This window comes from Mus pahari, chromosome 10 (assembly GCF_900095145.1).
Source record: "Mus pahari chromosome 10, PAHARI_EIJ_v1.1, whole genome shotgun sequence".
NCBI classification, from domain to species: domain Eukaryota; kingdom Metazoa; phylum Chordata; class Mammalia; order Rodentia; family Muridae; genus Mus; species Mus pahari.
Window position 1 is genome coordinate 69,606,172 of NC_034599.1, and position 20,573 is coordinate 69,626,744.

Here is a 20,573-nt window from a genome sequence, read left to right on the forward strand (position 1 = left end):
AGAGGCCCCTTGGTCTTGCAAACTTTATATGACCCAGCACAAGGGAAGGCCTGGGCCAAGTAGTGGGAGTGGGTGGGGAGGGGAGCAGGGGCAGGGAGGGGGTATAGGGAACTTTCAGGATAGCATTTGAAATGTAAATAAAGAAAATAATAATAATAAAAATTATTTTGGGAAAAAAAATCCAAGATCCCTGTAGGAGTATCTAATTCTGAATATACACTTGTCCAACTTGAAAGATATCAGGATTCAGTACATCCTCTCTTCTCTGACTGAGGCTCAAAACCAGCAGCAAGCATCAGCAGCATCTGGACACTTGGGTTTAGCCCTGACCTCCTACATCTAAATCTGGATTCTCACAGGGTCCCCAGGAGGTTTCTATATCTGTTAAGTTCCGAGACAGACTATAGAAAATCCTTCAGAAAATAGAAAATGTCCCTATTCCATCATTCGGAGACACTGACTGCCTGGAGACCCTCATGCACTGGGCTAAGTACACAGACACAAAAGAGGAACCTTGAAAATACTGGTGGAGACCTCGTGTGTCTGTACAGACTAAGGCCTCTGGCAGCAGAGGCTAAAGGCAGCTGTGGCCAGCTGTGAAATGAAATGATCACATTTGTGCTTTTGAAAGCATGATGGGATGGTAGGGAGCAGATGAGCAGCTCCGTAGCAGCTAAGAGAGATGGGCTGCAAATATGTGTAGGGTGTGTGTGTGTGTGTGTGTGAAAGCTACTTTAAAAATAAAATGAAGCAGATATGCTGGGGAGGGGGTTGCTCAAGGCTGTGAGCCTACCTTGGGAAGCTGAGTGCTTGGATGTACCTTTATCCACAGAACAACTGTGGTATTATGGTGGTCAGTCCTTTTCACCCCAGCCAGTTGTTGCCTCTGAGGACCCCAGACCCTTAAAGAACCAATGTAAGGGGTCAAACACACCCATTCCTGTTAGAGGAACAAAAAAAGTAACCCTAAGAATAGGGCGCCAATCTGTCAGCAACAATTCTAAGCGGGGAGACGAAGCACAGGCCCTGTACATGGCAGGCAAGTGTTGGCTCGTCTTGGTCATGAGTCAGCCTGTGGGGGGGGAACAGCACTCTAAACACATGTTGTTCTGTCAGCAAGAGAATCCTGCTTTTCTTTAATCTAGTTCTCTTAGTTGGCTTTCTATTGCTGTGATGAAACACTGACCAAAACCAACTTGGGAGCCAGGCACGATGGCACAGGCCTTTAATTCCAGCACTCTCTGTGAGTCCAGACCAGCCCAGGTTATACTAAAAATAAAGACAGAAACAAAACAAAACAACAAAATTTAAAAAAAAAAAAAAAGAAGAAGAAAAGAAAAAACCTTCAGGGAGAAAATGGTTTATCTTACGGCCTATGGTCCATCATGAAAGAAGACCAAGGGGAGGAGCTAGAGGCAGGAACAGAAACAAAAGCCATGGAGGGCTGCTGCTTATTGCTTACCACTTTCAGATTGCTCAGCCTGCTTTATTACAGAACCCAGGGTCACCTGGCCAGGGGTGCTCACAGTGGACTGGGCCCTCCCACATCAGCCGTTAATCAAGAGAATTTTCTACAGGCTCATCTGATGGATAAATTTTTTTCTACTGATATTCTTTTTCCTACATGATCCTAGCTTGCGTCTAGTTCACAAAGCTACTTGAGACACCCGTTATTTGCATGGTTGTCCCATGAGGCCCAAACTGAAAGCAGGGTCGTTTCCAATCAATAAGTATTTATTTTGATGTATATCATATGACCATAATTTTTTTAAGAGTTAAACAATCAGTAGGCATACAAAGTTTTCTTCCTAAGCCACTCTCCTGTTATTAAGTTTGTCAAGCTACCTTTGTGTGTTTTCAAGTACTCTCTACTACATTAAATAATATAGAATTTTAGATTTCAGTTTCACCATCCAATCAGGAATAGGTTGGAAGAAAATTCACACACAAAAGGATATCTGTATAGGGTTTGGGAGGGGGGCGGGGATGAAGCCTGAGGGGGGCGGGGATGAAGTCTGGGGGAGGCAGGGAAGGAACTTCTAAAACCCGATTCTTCTGTACTCTCCAGAGACAACCTATGGCTTTAAAAGCATGTGAACGTGTGTGTGTATGTGTGTGTGTGTGTGTGTGTTGTGTAGGGTGTATGGTCTCCTTTGTAAATAATTACAGTTTTTTTTCATTTCCCAAACTGTACATTTCTAGGGAAAATGGAGAATGCTTCTTGCTTTAATTTTTTTGGCTGACAGTTGCTGCTCTAGAAATGCTTGTTTCCACAAGCCAGTGTGGTGGTGGGCTGAGTGACAAGTAGAGAAACGGCCATAGTAGTACAGGCCAGCCATGTCCTAGGGAGGTTTTGGAAAGCGGCCCCAACTTCAATGGAGGTGCCTTATTTCAAGTCACCTTTGAAAAGTGACTCAGGGGCTGGAGAGATGGCTCACGGGGTAAGAGAGCCTGCTGCTCTTGCAGAGGAGTTGAACTTCCAGCACCTGTGTCAACTGACTCCTACAGTCACGTGTAACTCTAGCTGCAGGGAATCTAATGCCCTCTTCTGGCCTATGTAGGCACTGCATCCACATGCACATAGACACACATACACACACACACACACACACACACACACACAGAGGCACAGAGGAATACACATAATTAAAAATAAAAATGTTGGGGGGCTGGAGAGATGGCTCAGCAGTTAAGAGCTGACTGACTAGTCTTCCAGAGGTCCTGAGTTCAAATCCCAGCAACCACATAGTGGCTCACAACCATCTATATTGGGATCCAATGCCCTCTTCTGGTGTGTCTGAAGACAGCTGCAGTGGACTCACATCAAATAAATAAATAAATAAATAAATAAATAAATAAATAAATAAATAAATAAATAAATAAATCTAAAAAGAAATAGAAATAAAAATAAAAATTTTGAATAAAAATGTTACATTACTACATTTATGGCAGAATATTTGAAAACATATACAAAATAGGAAAGGCCATAATGACCCATCATTACTCCTGCCCAAACTATGAGTAGTATTCATTCATTCATTCATTACTTCAGTATCTATGTAGAGACAGCATGGTCACAATCTGCAGTACAGCAAATGAAGGGACCATTCTGCCTTTGCTCTCAGAGCACTTATGCCAGAAAACATTTATGAATCTCCTATTTTATAGTTGTGCTATAATTTATTTAATCAATCCCCTATTTTTAGACACTTACATTGGTCTATAAACTGCTCAGGGAAATAAAGTTTTATGGTTTTATATTTTAGAAGTACCGTAATTCACATGCCCTCTCTGGCAAGCATTTCCATCCTTGAATATTTCACTGTTTTCAGGGATTCTGCTTGATCTTGCTGTTGTCAAATAATGTGGCAGCCTGCATCACACATGAGATTTTAACAAAGATTTGGCTTCCTCTTCAAAGATGGTTTTTGTTTAAGTGTTAGATGCCTACATAGAAACTTGAAAATATATCAAGGAAACAGAACAAAATTACTTATCACTCTAAAACCAAGAGATGGTATCTTTCTAAATATTGGTTTATTTCCTTCTTGCTTGGAAGAAAAAAAAACCCTATAATATTGTTAATTCTTTGAGAATTTCATGCACTGTATTTTGCTCATAATCACCCCCCACATACTTCCCCCTAACACCTCCCAGATTCCCTCTCCACCTTTCTACTCTCCCAACTTCATGGCCTCTATTTTTAAAAAATTAACCCAGTAAGCCCAATTTATATTGCATAAACTGGACGTAGTGAGGTTTTATACACACACACACACACACACACACACACACACACACTCATGGGTTTCCCACCTCAGTCTGGAATGCTCATTTGTTGATCTTGTGCAGGTAACCTTGGTAACCACAGCGGTCATGAGCTCATGAGTGCAGAGGTCCTGTCATGTCCAGAAGATAGAGCTTTGCCCCAGTCCTCCCTGACCTCTGGACCCCACAATCTTTCCTCCTGGTGTTTTAATGGCACGTATATAAGTGAGACACTTGCCACAAGCCAGATGACCTGAGTTCAATGCCCTCATGGTGGGCAGAAAAAAACAATTCCCCCAAGTTGTCCTCTGACCTCCATCTGCACACACATGCGCACACACACACACACACACACACACACACACACACACGCACACACACACACACACAAAATGCAATAAAAATAAAAGTGAATATACAAGATATACCTTAAGTTTTTTATTCTATTACAAAATTATACTGATAGGGTATGTTCAATCAAACATGCCTCCATGTTATTAAATACCACTCAGAAGTGCCAAAAGCTGTTTACACTTTTCATTTGGAACTCATTTCAAATTATGAAAGTCTGCAAAGATAAACAGAGCAAAGGCCATGGGGCGACTCCCTCAGCTGTGAGCACTGGCCAGTGGCTAGCACCCTACTTACTTGCCTCGTGTGTGCTCTCTCCCCATGGGGTTTTATTTTCCTTGAAGGCATGCTACGTTCATCATGACCCGCCCCTTACCTCAAAACACTCCAGTGTCTTCCTGAGCCCAGGGTTTTTCTCTTGCTGGTCACTGCTCCCTTTGTCCGGTGATTTGTGGTGTCCTTGGAGCACGGTTCTCCAGCACAGAATTCCGTCTCCAGTGTGCTTCCAAATTTTACTGTGCAGTGGCCTTCTTACACCCTCTCTCTCTTACAAAGCTGGCATGTTTGGAAGAAATGCTATTCTCTTTAAAATTTGTATTTGCTGTATCACATTCATTCGTTCATTCATTTGTTTGTAGGTATGTGTGCATGTTTGTAGGTGTGCGCGCATGTGTATCTGTGGGGGTGGGGCAGCATGCCAGGCAACTCTATGGAGGTCAGAGGACAATATGCAGAAGTCCAGTCTCTCCAGCCACTGGGGGCGGGGGCGGGGTCCCAGAAATTGAACTCCAGTCAAGTTCCCTTAATTTCCAGCCCCCGTAGAATTCGCTCGTTCTCCTGTGTGTGCCTCTGTTGTTTCCTCGCGTTTCCATTGAGCTTCTGCTCTCTTACCCAGAAAGCGCCATGGGTGGCAGTGTGCCTTCACTGAGGACATCTGGAGGCCCCCAACTGTCTGTTCCTCCCTTACCTGGTGAGTGAGTTTTGCTTACCCCAAGTGTTGTCTAATTTCTACACTGTGTAATTACTGGGCATCCCCCCCACCCTACTTTCCAACTAAAAGGCAACCCGTGGGAAGCACTCTAAGGCAGTGGAAAGATTCTACTCCTCCTCAATAGTCCCCATCTACTTATACTTAGCCCCTGTTTGTCTTCGCTTGCTCCAGCTTTCCACCCTCAGCACTGTGCACACTTCCCTTTTTTTAATCAACAATTTGAAAAATATTGCTTGCTTTTAAGTATTTTGGTGCTCAAGTTGTCTCAGACTTGGCTAATGGAAGCCTCTCTTACGTGACAAGTTATTACTACTTTTTTCAAAAAAAAAAAAACTTTTCAACATAAAGTGATATTCCGAGTTCGTTTGGTACCCTTGCTGCCCTAAGCCTTGGGTTTACCCCTTCCTTGATGAGCCATGGCTTTTGCTGGTGGCATTAGAGACTGAGAAGAGCTGGGTACTACCTGTGTGTGCACTATTAGAATGGCCTTGTTTCTCCACTCTTTCAGATAATGCTGGAGGTATATACATAGGTGTAAGCATAAACACATTCATACATATATATATAACACACATGCACACAGGAACATGCTTAATATTTACATTTGTATTACATTTATTTTTATGTGTGCATGTCTGTATTCATGAACATATATGTGTGTGTGTGTGTGTGTGGAGAGAGAGAGAGAGAGAGAGAGAGAGAGATGTGCATGCATACATGATATAGCATGTGTAGGAGTCAGAGGAAAACTTACAGTAATCAGTTCTCTCCTTCCATCATGTGGGTCCTAGAAATGAAACTACCGTTTCCAGGCTTGATACAAGCTCCTTTATCCTTTTGCCCTTTGGCCATCGTGTGTGTGTGTGTGTGTGTGTGTGTGTGTGTGTGTGTGTGTGTATAAAATCACAAGTTTATATCAAATCCTGCATTCACACAATTGTTAAATAATCCCATGGATTTTTTTCTTTTTTTTCTTTTTTCTCTTTTTTTTCTTTCTTTCTTTCTTCTTCTTCTTCTTCTTCTTCTTCTTCTTCTTCTTCTTCTTCTTCTTCTTCTTCTTCTTCTTTTTTTTTTTTTGCCTTTCCTTATGCCCTATTTGTGTATCCTTCTTCGGTCTACAGTCAGAAAACTGACACTGATACTNCCTTTCCTTATGCCCTATTTGTGTATCCTTCTTCGGTCTACAGTCAGAAAACTGACACTGATACTCAATACTCAATTATCTTTCTCTCTCCCTTCCCCCTCTCTCTTTCACACACACAAACACATACACACAGAGAGAGACATACACAGAGAGACAGACAGACTCAGTCACATACACAGAGATACACAGACACAGACTTACATTCACACACACACACACACACACACACACACACAGAGAGAGAGAGAGAGAGACAGAGACAGAGACTCACACATACACACATTTGCTCAGTCCTGCAGCACATCTGGAGACAAACCTACCTAACCATTTTCCCACAGGAGTAACTACCAGCCCTTCCTTCAAACACATGTCCCCGAATCACTTGGGAGCTTCTTAGGAACCCCACTGCACCAGAAGCACTGAGACAGATCCTCATTGCCAGTATCTTAAGCCCCAACGTCTTTGTAACACACACTAAACGTTGAGACTCAGCTCAGTGTTGTAATGTAGCTTTGTCCTGTTCATCTGGTGCCAGCCTGGTAAACGAGGGGCACATCAAAACTCCTCTTCTTTCCTCTGGTCCTGAAATAATGTACCCACCCAAGAAACCGCTTTCCAGTCTCCCTGAACTCTCTCCTCATTAGGTGCTTTGCATGATGGGAGAGGCTCCATTAGTTAGTGCTGAAAAGCCTTAGGCTTAGTTAGTGCTGAAAAGCCTTAGGCTCCATTAGTTAGTGCTGAAAAAGCCAGAGGCTGCACTGTTGGTCACAGGTACTGTATGTCGTCAGCATGGTGAACCTTGGGTTAGATTCCCAGCACCAAAAGCCAAGGATCCGAGCATCCCAACTTCCACTTTCGTCAGGAGCTCCTGACTTGGGGTAGCATTTATAAGCTCAGTTCCCATTATTCTACTCAGGCAGAATCCTCACATGGCTCAAGTCTAAGAAACACTGACCTAGAACACCTCAGCTTTAGCTGTATGACTCAATCACCTGGGTCTGCTGTGTGCACTGCACATCTAGTGTCAGGTCCCAGGTACCAGTGCCTAACGCTTCCCAGTTGGCTACAGTGTCTACCCACCACTTAAAACTTCTGAAGGCTCTTCTAGCCTTTTTCACTGCAGAGTGTAGGCTAGCCCCTGGAGTCCAGGAGAAAAGCATGGCACCATCACCTATGGAGGTGGGGAACCAGTAGCCAGAGGGATCCAAGTGGCAAAGTATTCAGTAACATGCGGTTGCCAGACAAAAGAGCAAAGTGACATCTTTGTGTGTTTCCAACACATTATTTGTGTGAGCGCTTTAGCCCCAAAGATTGAATTTCCCCAAGGTGGAAAATTTCCAGGGGTCATCTCATGATTTTTTTTTCTTATGGTTTCCACTACAAGGGAGGTAGATATGTGCTGTCCACACCCATACATCCAGTTCTTGGACTAAAGAGATGGCTCAGATACTAGAGTGCTAGGTTTGTTCCCCGGCATACATGAACCAGCATGGGAATTCTAACACTTGGGAAGCAGAAGGGTCAGAAGTTCAGGGTCATTCTCAGATACATAGCAAGCTTGAGGTCAGACTGACCTACACAAGACCCTGTCTTAGGAGGGAAAAAAAATCCAATTATTTTCTTCTGTCCCCTGAATTAGGGATATATTGATCAGTTACACTCCAGGCTTAACCAGGAATATCACATTGTATCTTGGCCTTCTGGAGCACAGAGCCGCACTTGCACACCAATTGCTTGTGAAAGGCGTGGTCACTCTACTAACAACTCATTTCAGAGTCTCAGACAAACTTAATTCCCCTGCATCTTCGGCTTCTCCAGCTCCATCTTTCCAACGTGTTCCCTGCCTGCCTGTCCCTGAACCGCCTTCTGATTCAGGGCATCACAGCTTCCTTCACCAAGGCCTCGGCTGACTTCCTTTTTCCTTTGTTCCTTTTTAGATTTTTATTTAGTTTATTATTTTATGTGTATGAGTGTTTTACCTGCATGTATGAACATGTGCCACGTGTGTGCTTGGTGCCTGCAGAGGGCAGAAAAGAGTGTCAAATCCATGGGGACTGGAGTTACAGACAGTTGTAAGTCATCAAGTCATGGAGAGGGTGCTGGAATTCAAACTCAGGTCCTCTGCAAAAGCGACAAGTGCTCTTAACCACTGGGCCAACTCTCTAGCCCTCCAGTGATTTCTAAAGTCACCTTAGAATATCTCCTTAGTAGAGTTGCCCTGTTTCAAGAGTAGTCATCCAGGAAAAGTATTTTTGAAATTTGATATTAACTTTTATCTTTAGTGGCTCTATTTTCTACAGACCCACATCTAGCCTATTTATATAACAAGAATGCTAGTTTACTGGGGTGGGGAAAAGTGTGGACTAGCTTATTATTATTATTATTATTATTATTATTATTATTATTATTATTATTATTTTATCATACAAGAGATTGTTTGTACTCCAGTGAGAGAGACTGAAGAGGAACTAACTGAATTGGGGTTATGGGGGCTGTTCTGTATTGGGGTTGGGGGGGCTGTACTGTTGTCACAGGAACCAACAGTTTCCCCTGGGAGAGCGAAGGCATAGAGAAAAGGAAACTCTGGAACCTGACCTTACTCTATAAGGAATCCTTTGTATGGAGAGAAGGCAGAAATGGCATTCTGAGGGGAGGGAATAGCTTAGGTAAAGCCACAGAAGCATGAATGTGCATGGTGCATTTAGGTGCAACTGAGCAGTGTGGTAGGAGTGGTGGGCAGTCAGGAGAAAGATGCAGGCTGGTTGAAGTCATAGGACCAAGATCCTTGAGGTAGAACAGACATTGAGCTCTCTTCTTGGGCTTCAGGAGACCCCTATGAAGTTCATTATCATTTCATTACTATTGGCATATTATGGAAATGTATAGTATGGTTATGCAGACATTTTTCTAGATACCCAGATGAGGCAAGCTTCACTTGTTTGAAATTAGCTCTAGGAAATTAGCTTCATTTGTATTTTTGTGTGTGCACACGTGTACACGACTGTGCACATCTATGATATGCTCAGAGGAAGACATCAGGTGTCCCTGCCTATTGCTCTTTATCCCCTGGAGACAGTCTCTCACTGAACCTGGAGCTAGACTGGCAACCAGTAAGCCCCAGATTCCACGGCACTGGAGTCACAGGCCTATGCAGCCCTGCCCACCTTTTGATGTGAGTGCTGGCAATCCAAACTCAGGTCCCCACGCCTGTAGAGCAAGAGCTCTTACCCCACTGAGTCATCTCCTGCCCCTGGAAACTGATTTTTATAGTTCTGGGTGTTTTTTTTATTATAACTTTTAGTTGTTATGAATACTATAAAATATAGAGATGCTAATTATAAAAATCGGATCCATCAATTTTATAATTCACAATAGATGTACATGAGCCAAAGCGCATACTAAGCATGTAGTTCATCAGGTCAACTATATATCTTGACTGGCTTGCAAAACAAACATCATAACTGTAGGACCATACCAATCATTGAGCTCCAAATGATCGAAGGGCTTTTTTTTTCCAATTTTTATTAGGTATTTACTTCATTTACATTTTAAATGCTATCCCCAAAGTCCCCTATACCCTCCCCCACCCCGCTCACCTACCCACCCACTCCCCCTTCTTGGCCCTGGTGTTCCCCTGTACTGGGGCTTATAAAGTTTGCAAGACCAAGGGGCCTCTCTTCCCAATGATGGCTGACTAGGTCATCTTCTACTACATATGCAGCTAGAGACACAAGCTCTGGGGGTGCTGGTTAGTTCATATTGTTGTTCCACCTACAGGGTTGCAGACCCCTTCAGCTCCTTGGGTACTTTCTCTAGTTCCTCCATTGGGGGGGCCCTGTGTTCCATCCAATAGCTGACTGAGCATCCATCGAAGGGCTTTAAAATACTTTTTAATTATGTGTATGTGCTATGCCCTCAGCTGCCATCTCTCCTCTTCCACATAGAGGCTAAAAGGCCTTCTTTTCCTAATCTGCCCCCATTTCGTACTCATCTCTGCCTACAAGACCAAGGACTGATACTGACCTACAAGAGCAGTGAAATCAACGGATGTGGAACAGAGGGTCTGCCCAGCTGAACCAAGAGATGACCACACAGTTCAACCCATACTTCTTGAGGAGTCCTTTTGGGGGTGGGGAGTGGGTTGAGACTGAATCTTGTAACGTAGCCCAGGTTTGCCTCCCTCAACTAGCCCCATAACCCAGCCTCCCAAGTGCTGGAATTCCAGGCAAGTGCCACCAGGCCTTTCTTAAGCTGTCCATATCTTACACAGAGGCTAACAGTCCTTGACAAGGTCTGTTCTGAGAACATGGTGGTTGTTGGCATTGGCAAGCCATGGAATTGCTTTTCATCTTCCATCTCGAGGAACCTGACCCAGGTTGACATGAGGATTTGATTAGCTCCACCACAGAACCAAAGCCTCTGGCAGAGTGAATGCTTTTCCCATGGCTCGGGCCCCTTTGAATGTACAGCACTTATGCACCAAAAAAAGACCTTCTCTCCAGCCACAATTCCACCTGTGTGAAACAGCTAGCCCTGAGACAAAGATGCATGAAACACCAGCAAGTGCATGCAAACAACTGTCCCAACACCTGTAATGGAAGAGTAGAAATTCAGCTTCAAAAAGCCTGCACATACATATTCCTATGTCACATGTGTATGTGTGCACAGATATTTAAGATGTATTTTCAGTTAGGTTTACGTGTCTGTCTATGTGTAGGTGTGCATGAGTGTAATTGCCTGCAGAGGCCAGAAGGGGCTTAACAGATGCCCTAAAGCTGTACTTAGTGTGAGCCACCTGCCTTGGACTCTGGGACTCAAGCTGAGGTCTTCTATAAATGCAATATGTGCCCTTAGCTGCTGAGCCATCTCTCCAGCCTCTATTTCTTTTTAATGGTTCAGAGGTCTAGGAAGACACAGTGTTGAGCTGTTTGTGGAGTCTGTGGTGCTTGTCATTGTTTTACGCTCTTATTATTGATGATTTGGGCAATTGTGAGGGGCATGGATTTGCTTTGCTGCCTCCATCTAAATGAGACTGAGTCTGGGCTTGCTGATTACAGAGCCACCACGGCTTCACTTTGTTGTTGCTCTTGTTATTTGTTCCTTGAAGGGAGACGGGCTCTCCCCTTGTACAGTATGGCCTGGAATAGATTACAAGTATGTATCACACAACTCATGACTTACTTGCTCTTTCAAAAGCAGTGTGAAGGAGTCTGGGGTTATGGTCAGTGGGGAGAGGGCTGGTCTTGCTTGCTTGAAGCTAGGTTCAGTCCCCAGAACCTCCTAAATGAGAGGTGATGGCACATGAGAGGTTCTCAGGCCCTCGTTCTCAGTCACACATTGAATTCCAAGTCAGCCTGAGAAATTACTGTCCCAATCAAACGATAAGAATAGAGAATAAAAATCCATAAAGATCAGAGATGGTACAATGGAAGTCAATGGGGCAGCTAGACACTGAGATAGGGAGACCGGGGATGGCTTCAAATATTATTTAATTAAGGTCATAGTAGGCTTTGGAAACCAGAAGAGGTGCTTCAGCCCTGAGTGGTAGTTTCAGAGTCCTCGGAGGCCTTACACCGATGCCTGGAGACACCGAGGTCTCCAGGATCCTAACAACTTAATAACACAAGTCAGAGTCCGCCAAGAGTTGAGGCCACTGTCTGACTCGCATGCTGACTTCAGAAGGAAAACTTGATAAATTCATATGCAAAAACCAAAGTTACAGCAACGTGGCTTTTTGCTTCCTCTCCAGTCTCTAATTTGCAAACTTCTGCAATAGTTCTTAAGAGCTTATGGTTTTAATCACATCTAGGCATGTGATCTTATTTAAAATGTATTGCCAACCTGGGAAACAAGAAGCACATTGCAACCGAGAAACATCAAGCTCAAAAATGGTAAGGAACTTGCACAGAATTCTCTTTAGGGAATTCCAGCCCCAGAACTATTGTCTGTCTCTTCTGAGTCCAGGTTTACCTAACAGGTATCCCAAGTCCACCCATCTTTGTAAATGTTCCCCAGACCATGATATCCATGCCCACATATTTCCAGATAGATTCCTGGTAGACTTCTGCACGACTCAGTCAGCACTTGGAATTATTTTATTTTTAGTTTATGTGTATGCATGTGTGTGTGGTGTAGGTATGTACACTTGAGCATGGTGCCTACAGGGGACAAAAAAAAAGGGGGGGTGTCAAATCACCTGGAAATGGAGTTAGAGGCAACTGTGAGCCTCCTGATGTGAGTGGATGCTAGGAACCAAATCCCCAGCCCCTTGGAGAGCAGCAAGCGCCATTGACTGCTGAGCCATCTCTCCAGCCCCATCAGTCAACACTTCCGATGCTGGAAAGATCTTTGGGTCATTACGGAAAGAAATTTGACAAGGTGACATTCAAATCCTTGGCTCAGAGTCGGTTCTAGGGTGTCACTACACACTACACTTTTAAAAGTGTGGTCCAGCACAACGCTTCTTAAAATCTAGGTAGTAGAGCACTGCTTGCTTGTTGATTGATTGCTAATCTGCATGTGTCTTGGACATGTTGTTCTGTAATATGGGAAAGATGTCCTGGTAGGAATACCCTTGTGCATGAGTATTCCAGCAATGTCGAGCATCTATAGGCAGTTAGTTCTTCCTGTCCACTCTTCATTTCCTACAGTGATCCCGTTGTACACCCACAGACCAGCTTGAGGGCAGCCAACCATACATTAAGAAACACTCTTCCAAGGGGAAAAAAAACCCTAAAATTCTCTGATAGTATGAGCTGGGGGCACATTCCCACATTGCAGGCTGAGATATGCATGGGGGTGGGGGCAGGGGAGAAGGTGTCTGAATTAAATAACTGGGCTTGATTGATTGGCATTTCCAAACAGACTTGACCTCAAAACTCTGCTCACAGAGTATCTTTTAACACCCCGAAGACTCCGTTTCCAAAACACATTTGGCGCTATTTTCCATATTATAGTCAAAGGAAGTTTCCAGACATTATACCGCCCTTCTCCTACCTTCCCAATCCTTCTGCCTCTATTCCTCTGCTATAATGACAGACGCATGCCACTTGCACCTGGCTCACTTCTCTCCTTCCTCCCTCCCTGATGTGCACAATCCTTCATGCCTACTTCTGCCTCCTGCATGGGACTATGAATGACCACACTCTTGCAGATTAAAGTGAGCTATCTGGCTGAGGCACCTCTCACTACAACTTGCCACAGAATTCAGAAAGTATGTTGATTTGCCTCCTTCCCAGAGGGGACTCATATTGGGGCTTCATGTGTCTCCAGTACCCTCCAAATCCAGTTTTGCCTCCCTCCTATCGGCCCACACCCATGCATATCTTGTGTGTGCCTTTGTATGTGAGTACTTTCCCGTACCGCAGTGCCCCCGGTCCCCTGTTCCTTGTTCGTGTTCCCCTCCCCAAGCTCCCACATACATGTGTGGAGACTCAGACCTCCAGCTTGAACTTTTCTATCTTGGCATGGGTCATCTCTATCCTGTAAAGCATCCCATAGGCATCTCACAGCTTTTCTCTTATTCATATGGTCTCTGAAGGACTCTGTTATACCCTATGGAAGCTTCCAGAAGTATGGTTTTGCTTTTGCATGCTAGTCCTCTCCTACGGTCACCTCATGGCCTACATGAAGTTGTCCATTCTCTCTCCTATTGACACCACAGCCTTCATATTTGGCAACTCTGACTTTTTGCTTTTGCAGAGTTCTCTCCAAATGTAACACACAAGTGCCATTGCCAATTGCCCCATAGGCTCTGAGATCCCCTAACAGCCTGCATTTTTCAGGACAGCCTCACTGGGGGGTCAGAGAGGAGGAGGAGGCCAGCCAAGTCCCTGTTCCAATAGCATTTCACCTCCCAGTTTTCTGACCCTGCAGTACCCACAGCACTTGAGACCTTGACCAGCAAAATATAGTGACCTACATTTTCCCTGATGTGGGTATTTTATGATTTATGAATACTCCACCACAAAGGATTTGGGGTTGAGTGGATTTGTGAAACAGTTGTCAAACGTGAATCTTGAAGATGAGGCTGTGTAGTAAGGTTTCTTTGGGTGCCATTGGCCTGTAAATCCTCCCTTCAAAGACCCCTGTGGAGTCTCTCTGCTCTGGTGCCAGGCAGAAAATGATGGCTGTAGTGGCTTCAGTCCACGGAATCCTGCCAAGTACCCAGGACCTGCTTAAAGTCCTTCAAATGTGCCCCCTGGTTGGCTGGAAAATGGACATCTCTTTGCAGAGATTTCCCTTAGCTCTGCCTTTTGAATGATAGATAAGTTGAGGCTTCGCCCAATACCGTTATTTACCTCTCCATAAGTATGCGTTGTATAATTTATCATCTAGAGCCCTAATGACTTCCAAGGCTGTATTTCTAGCTCAGACCTGTCCCCTGAGCTCCAGGCTCCATACATCCTGCTCTCTTCTGGACAACTACCTATCGGAGATCTTTAGCAGAACGCCCAGCCAGCACTTCCAGTGCACTTTGTCCTATATACAAGTAATTACACCCTCATAAAATTCCTTTTTTCCATATGCCATCATCTAACATGAAGCCTAAAAGTATTCTGAATTCTCTCTACCCAGACCCTAAGCCAGATTGTTACTATATTCTCCAAATTCCACCTCCTGAGAAGCCTATCCCACTCAGTTGCCACTGTCTAACTCTGGGTCTTCCCCACTGCCACCTGGCTTCTGTCTTGGCTCAGGGTTTCTGGGAGACTGACAGACTTGCATGCTGGGAGAAAATGACGGGTGCTTTAGAGAAAACCTACTGTGGGGGAGTGTGAAGTTAGAGTGTGATGGAGTTGTACACATAAGCCACAAACATACACACAAATAAAGAAATGTAATTTTAAAAGTTGTTCAAATTAGGAACTAGAAAAATGGCTCAGTGGTTGAGAACACTTGCTGGTCTTCTAGAGGACCCAAGTTTGGTTCCTAGAACCAAGTCAAGTGGCTCACAAGTACCTGTAATTCAAGATCCAGGGGATCTGACACCCTCTTTTTGCCTCCACTGACACCTGCATTCATGTGCACACACCCTCACACAGACACGCTTGTAATTTTTTTTGGGGGGGGGGTGGAGAATTAAATGTCCTTTTAGAAGAAAAACTCAAACTCAAACAGTTCATTTAGCTAGAGGCCTGATGGAGCTACCTGTTCGTCCTATGACAGAGTGCAGAAACTGGTCAAAGCCAGGACCCACCCACGGGGGTCTGGCCCGAAGTCCCACCTGTACTTCAGCTCTCTGTGCTCTTCTTACATTTCCTCCCAGCCATTCTTGGCACTTTAGTCAGGGGTTGGCAGACAGGAAGAAGGGCTGTGAGGAAATGGCTGACCGATCCCCGGCTGGGAATTTGTTCTAAAACGTCTTCCATATTTCTTTGCAGCCTGCAAACGGAAAGAGCAAGAACACGGGAAGGACAGAGGCAACACCCCCAAAAAGCCCAGGCTGGTCTTCACAGACGTCCAACGTCGAACTCTACATGCAATATTCAAGGAAAATAAGCGTCCGTCCAAAGAATTACAAATCACCATCTCCCAGCAGCTGGGGTTGGAGCTGAGCACTGTCAGCAACTTCTTCATGAATGCCAGGAGGAGGAGTCTGGACAAGTGGCAAGACGAGGGCAGCTCCAACTCAGGCAGTTCATCATCCTCATCAAGCACTTGTACCAAAGCATGAAGGCAGAAGAACCACGGACTAGAACCTCGGTGGAAAAGCTTTAAATTAAATTAAAAAAAAAAAAAGTTTTTAAAGACCAGGACCTCAAGATAGCAGGTTTATACTTAGAAATATTTGAAGAAAAACAAGTGGTATTTATAGTCCAAAGAAACCAAAGACTGAAGCTCACCTGCATTCTGACTTTGTTCAGAGACACATACTTCAGCGGGGCAAGACCCGGCAGGAAAGATGATGGGCAAAACATCGGATCTCACGCCTTCAACCCCTGCACCTCACTGTGCTTGGCTGCTCAGTGGCTCTAAGCACAGTAATGTTTGAGCCATCGAGTGGACATCCTTTAAGATCAGACATTCTTATCTGTTCCACCACACCACAAAGGTGTGCAGTGTTTCAATATCACGTGTGGGTGTGGATGTGTGTGTGTACACACACACATCTACACACACGCAACAACAACAGTGGTTAGGGACTCAGGCAGGGCTGGTCTTCAGGAAGGGTTGCACCATAGGAGTGTGACCAACCCGGTGTGGGATTTCTAAGTTCATTGGATCTGAGATGTGATTTCTCTCATCTAGCCTAGCGTTTGAACCTGCCAGGCCCACAACCTAAATGCAGATTCAAACCCAGCAGAGAAAATTTGAATGGCACCTAAACCAGTGCACTCTCTTTGTTTGTTAAGAAATGTTCAGATATTTTTTAAAAGAAAAATGAAACAAGAGTCCATCCATTAAAAAAAAAAATCACCTAGGTACCAAAGAACACACAGTATTATAGTGCAGGTATTTTATTGCAATGATTTTAATAACCAAAGCTATTTTTACACAAGATACTATGTAAAGTTATACTTATGAACTGATCTAGCTGTAATCCACATGCCACATAGATTCAGGACTATTATTTATGACTCTTGAAAGCATTTGAAATATGAATTTTCAGAACTGGCAAGGAAGACGGTGGCTTCAGGGAAGCAGTTACCATCCCAACAGAGAGTCTGACACGATGCATGTGGGACCCCATAAATGCCGCTTACACACAGAAAAGACTTAATAATCTACTCACAGCCGAGAAGATGTGAGGACCCTTTCAGAGTAGGGCCCTGTATAAACACTAGAAAACTAAGCTTAACACAAAGATAATTAAATAACGAAAATTGTCCAGAGTGATCCCCCCATTAAAAAAAAAAAAACTTAGACTAATTTTGCTTAAATTTACTCTCTGTACTTTGGCACCAAATGTCATTTAAAAATCCTTCCCAAACACTAATGAAGCAAGCATACCGATATTAATCACAGTTTGTTATCCCTTATTTCATAACCATCCTAAAAAGCAATTAAACTGACTTATTGGCCATTTCAGGCATTTTACAGTGTAGATGTTAGGAAATCAGCAGTTGCCACTGAGAAACAGCAGAATGGTAGAACCACATAGAAGCCAGAGATCTGGTCTCACCTAAGACACTTCGTCCTTTCAGAATTAAAGGACTCATTTCACTAAGCATAGCTTACAAAGCAAGGCACATTCCTTCTTGCTGTCAACGAACCTGGTCATTTTATCACATGGTTTCTACTCTCTGACAGGGCTAGGTTAGCAATGAGTTCCAAGCTTCCTAATCAAAATTTTAAATTTTGACTTTTTCCAAGTCATTTAACGGGGGATGAACAGACCAAGGCAGGAAAGGAAAACAAAGTTCTAGCAATCATTTGACTCCCAGAAACACTCTGTCTGAACTCAGTTGAACTTCAACCGATATGAACGGACACCTGCTTAAACAGGGAGGTCAAGAAGGGGGGACCCTCAGTTAATATGAGATAACAGCAAAAGCAATATTGACAGTAAGTTCTTCACTGAGAGTCACTAAAATGCTAAATTAAAAATTTATAACACAAAATCTCACTCCTTGGGGTCAAATCTCAGGACCCAGAGACAGGAACCTAAGCTTACCAGTGGACCATCCATCCCCTTCTTGTTCACTGTTGACTTAGTGAAGGAAATGGCATGACATGCTTTGTCTTAGTATTTTTAAAAGTTCACCCAAGATTTCAACTTAAAAAGTTTTCCTTCAGAATATGGCACAATTCTAGTTCTATCGTGAAGAGCCAGTAAATCGCTGTCCTTCAAGTTTTGCTCTAGTTTTCAGTAGCAAAAAGTAAAAGCAGAAATATATTTTCTCTCTTCATAGTGGAGAGGGCTGGGGGGTACAGGTGCATTTATGATATGAGAGAGGGTAGCCTTATTTACTTAAAACAAGGGAGTTTAAAATTCGGGGGGAAACCCAGCTGTGTCTACACACAATCTTACCAACTTTAAATACTCCAAGAAAAGCCAGAAGAAAAAAAAAAGTGGATTCAGTCAACCTCGTGTCTTGACTTTGCTTCTACCATGTTCCTTTCACGATTAACCCAACTACATTTTGCATTTTTTCAAACCAATCATATTGGTACTGTGGAGGCACAGTCTTCAAAAAATATGACATTTTAAAAATCCCGCCATGAAGGGTTTCTGAGAAATAACCAGTTACCCTACTTGCTGACACCAAAGATAATTCCATACCAGCGTTAAATTTGCACCCATTATACAATGTCAGGGCCCAGAGATCTATTTTCTCATAAACAGAGGCACAAGGCAGAGCCTGAAAATCAATTTTTACTCCAAACTTTTGCTTTTTAGAAATAGTAGCAAATAGACCCCGCTCTCCATAAGCAATACCTCCTCATACCCTAGAGGAGCGACCCCTTCTTTGCTTTGGAACCAGCATTCAGAGAACACGCTTCCGTCCTTGTTTATGGAACCCTACTGATGGCTCCCACCATGACCTGCAGAGCACGTCACATGTCAGTTGTCATTTGTCATTCCTCAGTCTTTTCGAACCATTCACTCCAAGAATTTATTTCTCATCACTATGCACATCACAAAGTAAGGCTTCAAACACTTTTCTTTTTTTTTTCTTTCTTTCTTTTTTTTTATTATTTTTTATTTTACTTTTATTTTTATCTTTTATTTATTTATATACCTTTTTTTTTTTTTTTTGGTAAAGTGGTTTTAGACATAAGTCATTCAGGTCCTCAAATAACTGGAAGCTTTAGCCAGAAGCCATTCAGAACGATGTTTGGAGGCTAGAGATTGTAAAACTCAGATTTCAGTAACTGTCCAGATAGAGGATTTCTGGGTGCTGGGGACTAAGTACTCCTATCCCTGGGCATCATGGGAATTGATTCCAAAGACCAAAGAAAATGTATGGGGAGACCCACAAGTTCTGACAGAACCTGACACTCACCATGCCCCTTAGTCCCTCAGAAAGACATAATTATTTTTCCAGAACAACATAAAAGAGCTCGCTATATTTGGACCCGCCCCACTCCCGTTTCTACCCCAGGCGAAGAACCCGTCTTTGCAGGTTAAATGCAACTTTGCTAAACCAAAGAGTCTAAGGACATTTTCCCTATCGTCCGTCCTCCCTCCTTTGTACATACAGGATGAAACTATGCATTCAGCAAACAAAGAGAAAGCACTTCTCCTTTTTCTATTCTAGTTGTTTAGGGTGCATTCAAATACCAGAGGCTGTTTGGGGACGCACGTGGCCTTCTGGGTTCTAACTGCGGTGTGGGTTTGCTTTACAGTTATTTCCCAAATAGTGTGGACAAAGAAGCAGAAGGTAAGAAATAGCTACTTCCATGTGTCCTAAAAAAAATAAAATAAAATAAAAGGAAAAAAAAAAGAAAAAATAAAAATAAAAAAAAAAAAAGTGTAAAGATCTACTATTTATAGTGTGAACCAAAGACGCTACCTCACTCAATTTCCATTGGTGATTTTAATCACATTGATATACCAAAGAATACCAAAGATATTTTCATGCACGGCCATGGTCTGCAGAGGGAACTCCACCCACCCTTCCCCTTCCCCACCTTCTCCCTTGTCACTCAGTGTGTAAAGTTGTCTTCATTCTTAATAACAATACGATACCGAGAACAACAACGTTAGGAACGCCTCTTCTTATTACTGCTACTTCTTGTAAATCTCTAGGCAAACACGTTGCAAAGTTTGTAAACTCCTAGGACGAGTGCCTTGCTTGAACCAAAGTGTTAAACCGCTGTTAACCTCTCTCACCTTATACTCTTTGAATACCTCAGCCTCTTAGAAAGGCCACTAATGAAAAAAAAAAAAAAAAAAAAGGAATAATTATTCACCGTGGTGCTTTTTCTGTGCAACCATGCAATGAAACTTTCTTTGATACCAAAGGATGACTTCCCCCACCCCCAATTCTTGCTGATAAACCAAAGCTCCTCCTCTTATTCTGTCCTGAGGCCCTCCCTGTCCCTTCATGGAGTCCCTTCCCCAGGCAGGCCGTGTATCACTTTTACCAATTCCTCCAAATACCTCATAGTAATAAAGTTTTAGGGTTATGTTGTATAGAGAGTCTATGTGATAAGGCAGAACTTACTAGTTTGTTAACTGTTAAGGTTACTTTAAAGAAAACAAAAACCTTTATAATTCCTATTTATTTTGTAGCTGTGTGTTCGGTGTTCCCTTCCTTCCCCCTTTGGTTTGGGGTTTGTTTTCTTGGCTGAGCTCCTCAGTTGCTCAAGGAAGAGTTAATTTTTGGGAATGTTAAGGGTTGTGTAAAAATGCAAGAATGGAATAAGAAA

At 43.4% G+C, this 20,573-nt stretch overlaps 1 protein-coding gene across 2 annotated transcripts in view; it reads left to right on the forward strand.

The window, feature by feature from the left end:
- Onecut1 (one cut homeobox 1) overlaps window positions 1–17,116 on the forward strand; it is a 29,791-nt gene extending 12,675 nt beyond the window's left edge. Inside the window, exons 2-3 of one of the 2 annotated variants that reach the window (XM_029543317.1) lie at window positions 5,015–5,089; window positions 15,638–17,116. In XM_029543317.1, the coding sequence (XP_029399177.1) occupies window positions 5,015–5,089; window positions 15,638–15,930 (368 nt within the window). In that variant the 3' untranslated portion in view covers window positions 15,931–17,116. The remainder of the gene's footprint in view (window positions 1–5,014; window positions 5,090–15,637) is intronic. The other variant, XM_021207426.2, reaches the window with a different exon arrangement.
- The last annotated feature ends 3,457 nt before the right edge of the window (window positions 17,117–20,573 follow it).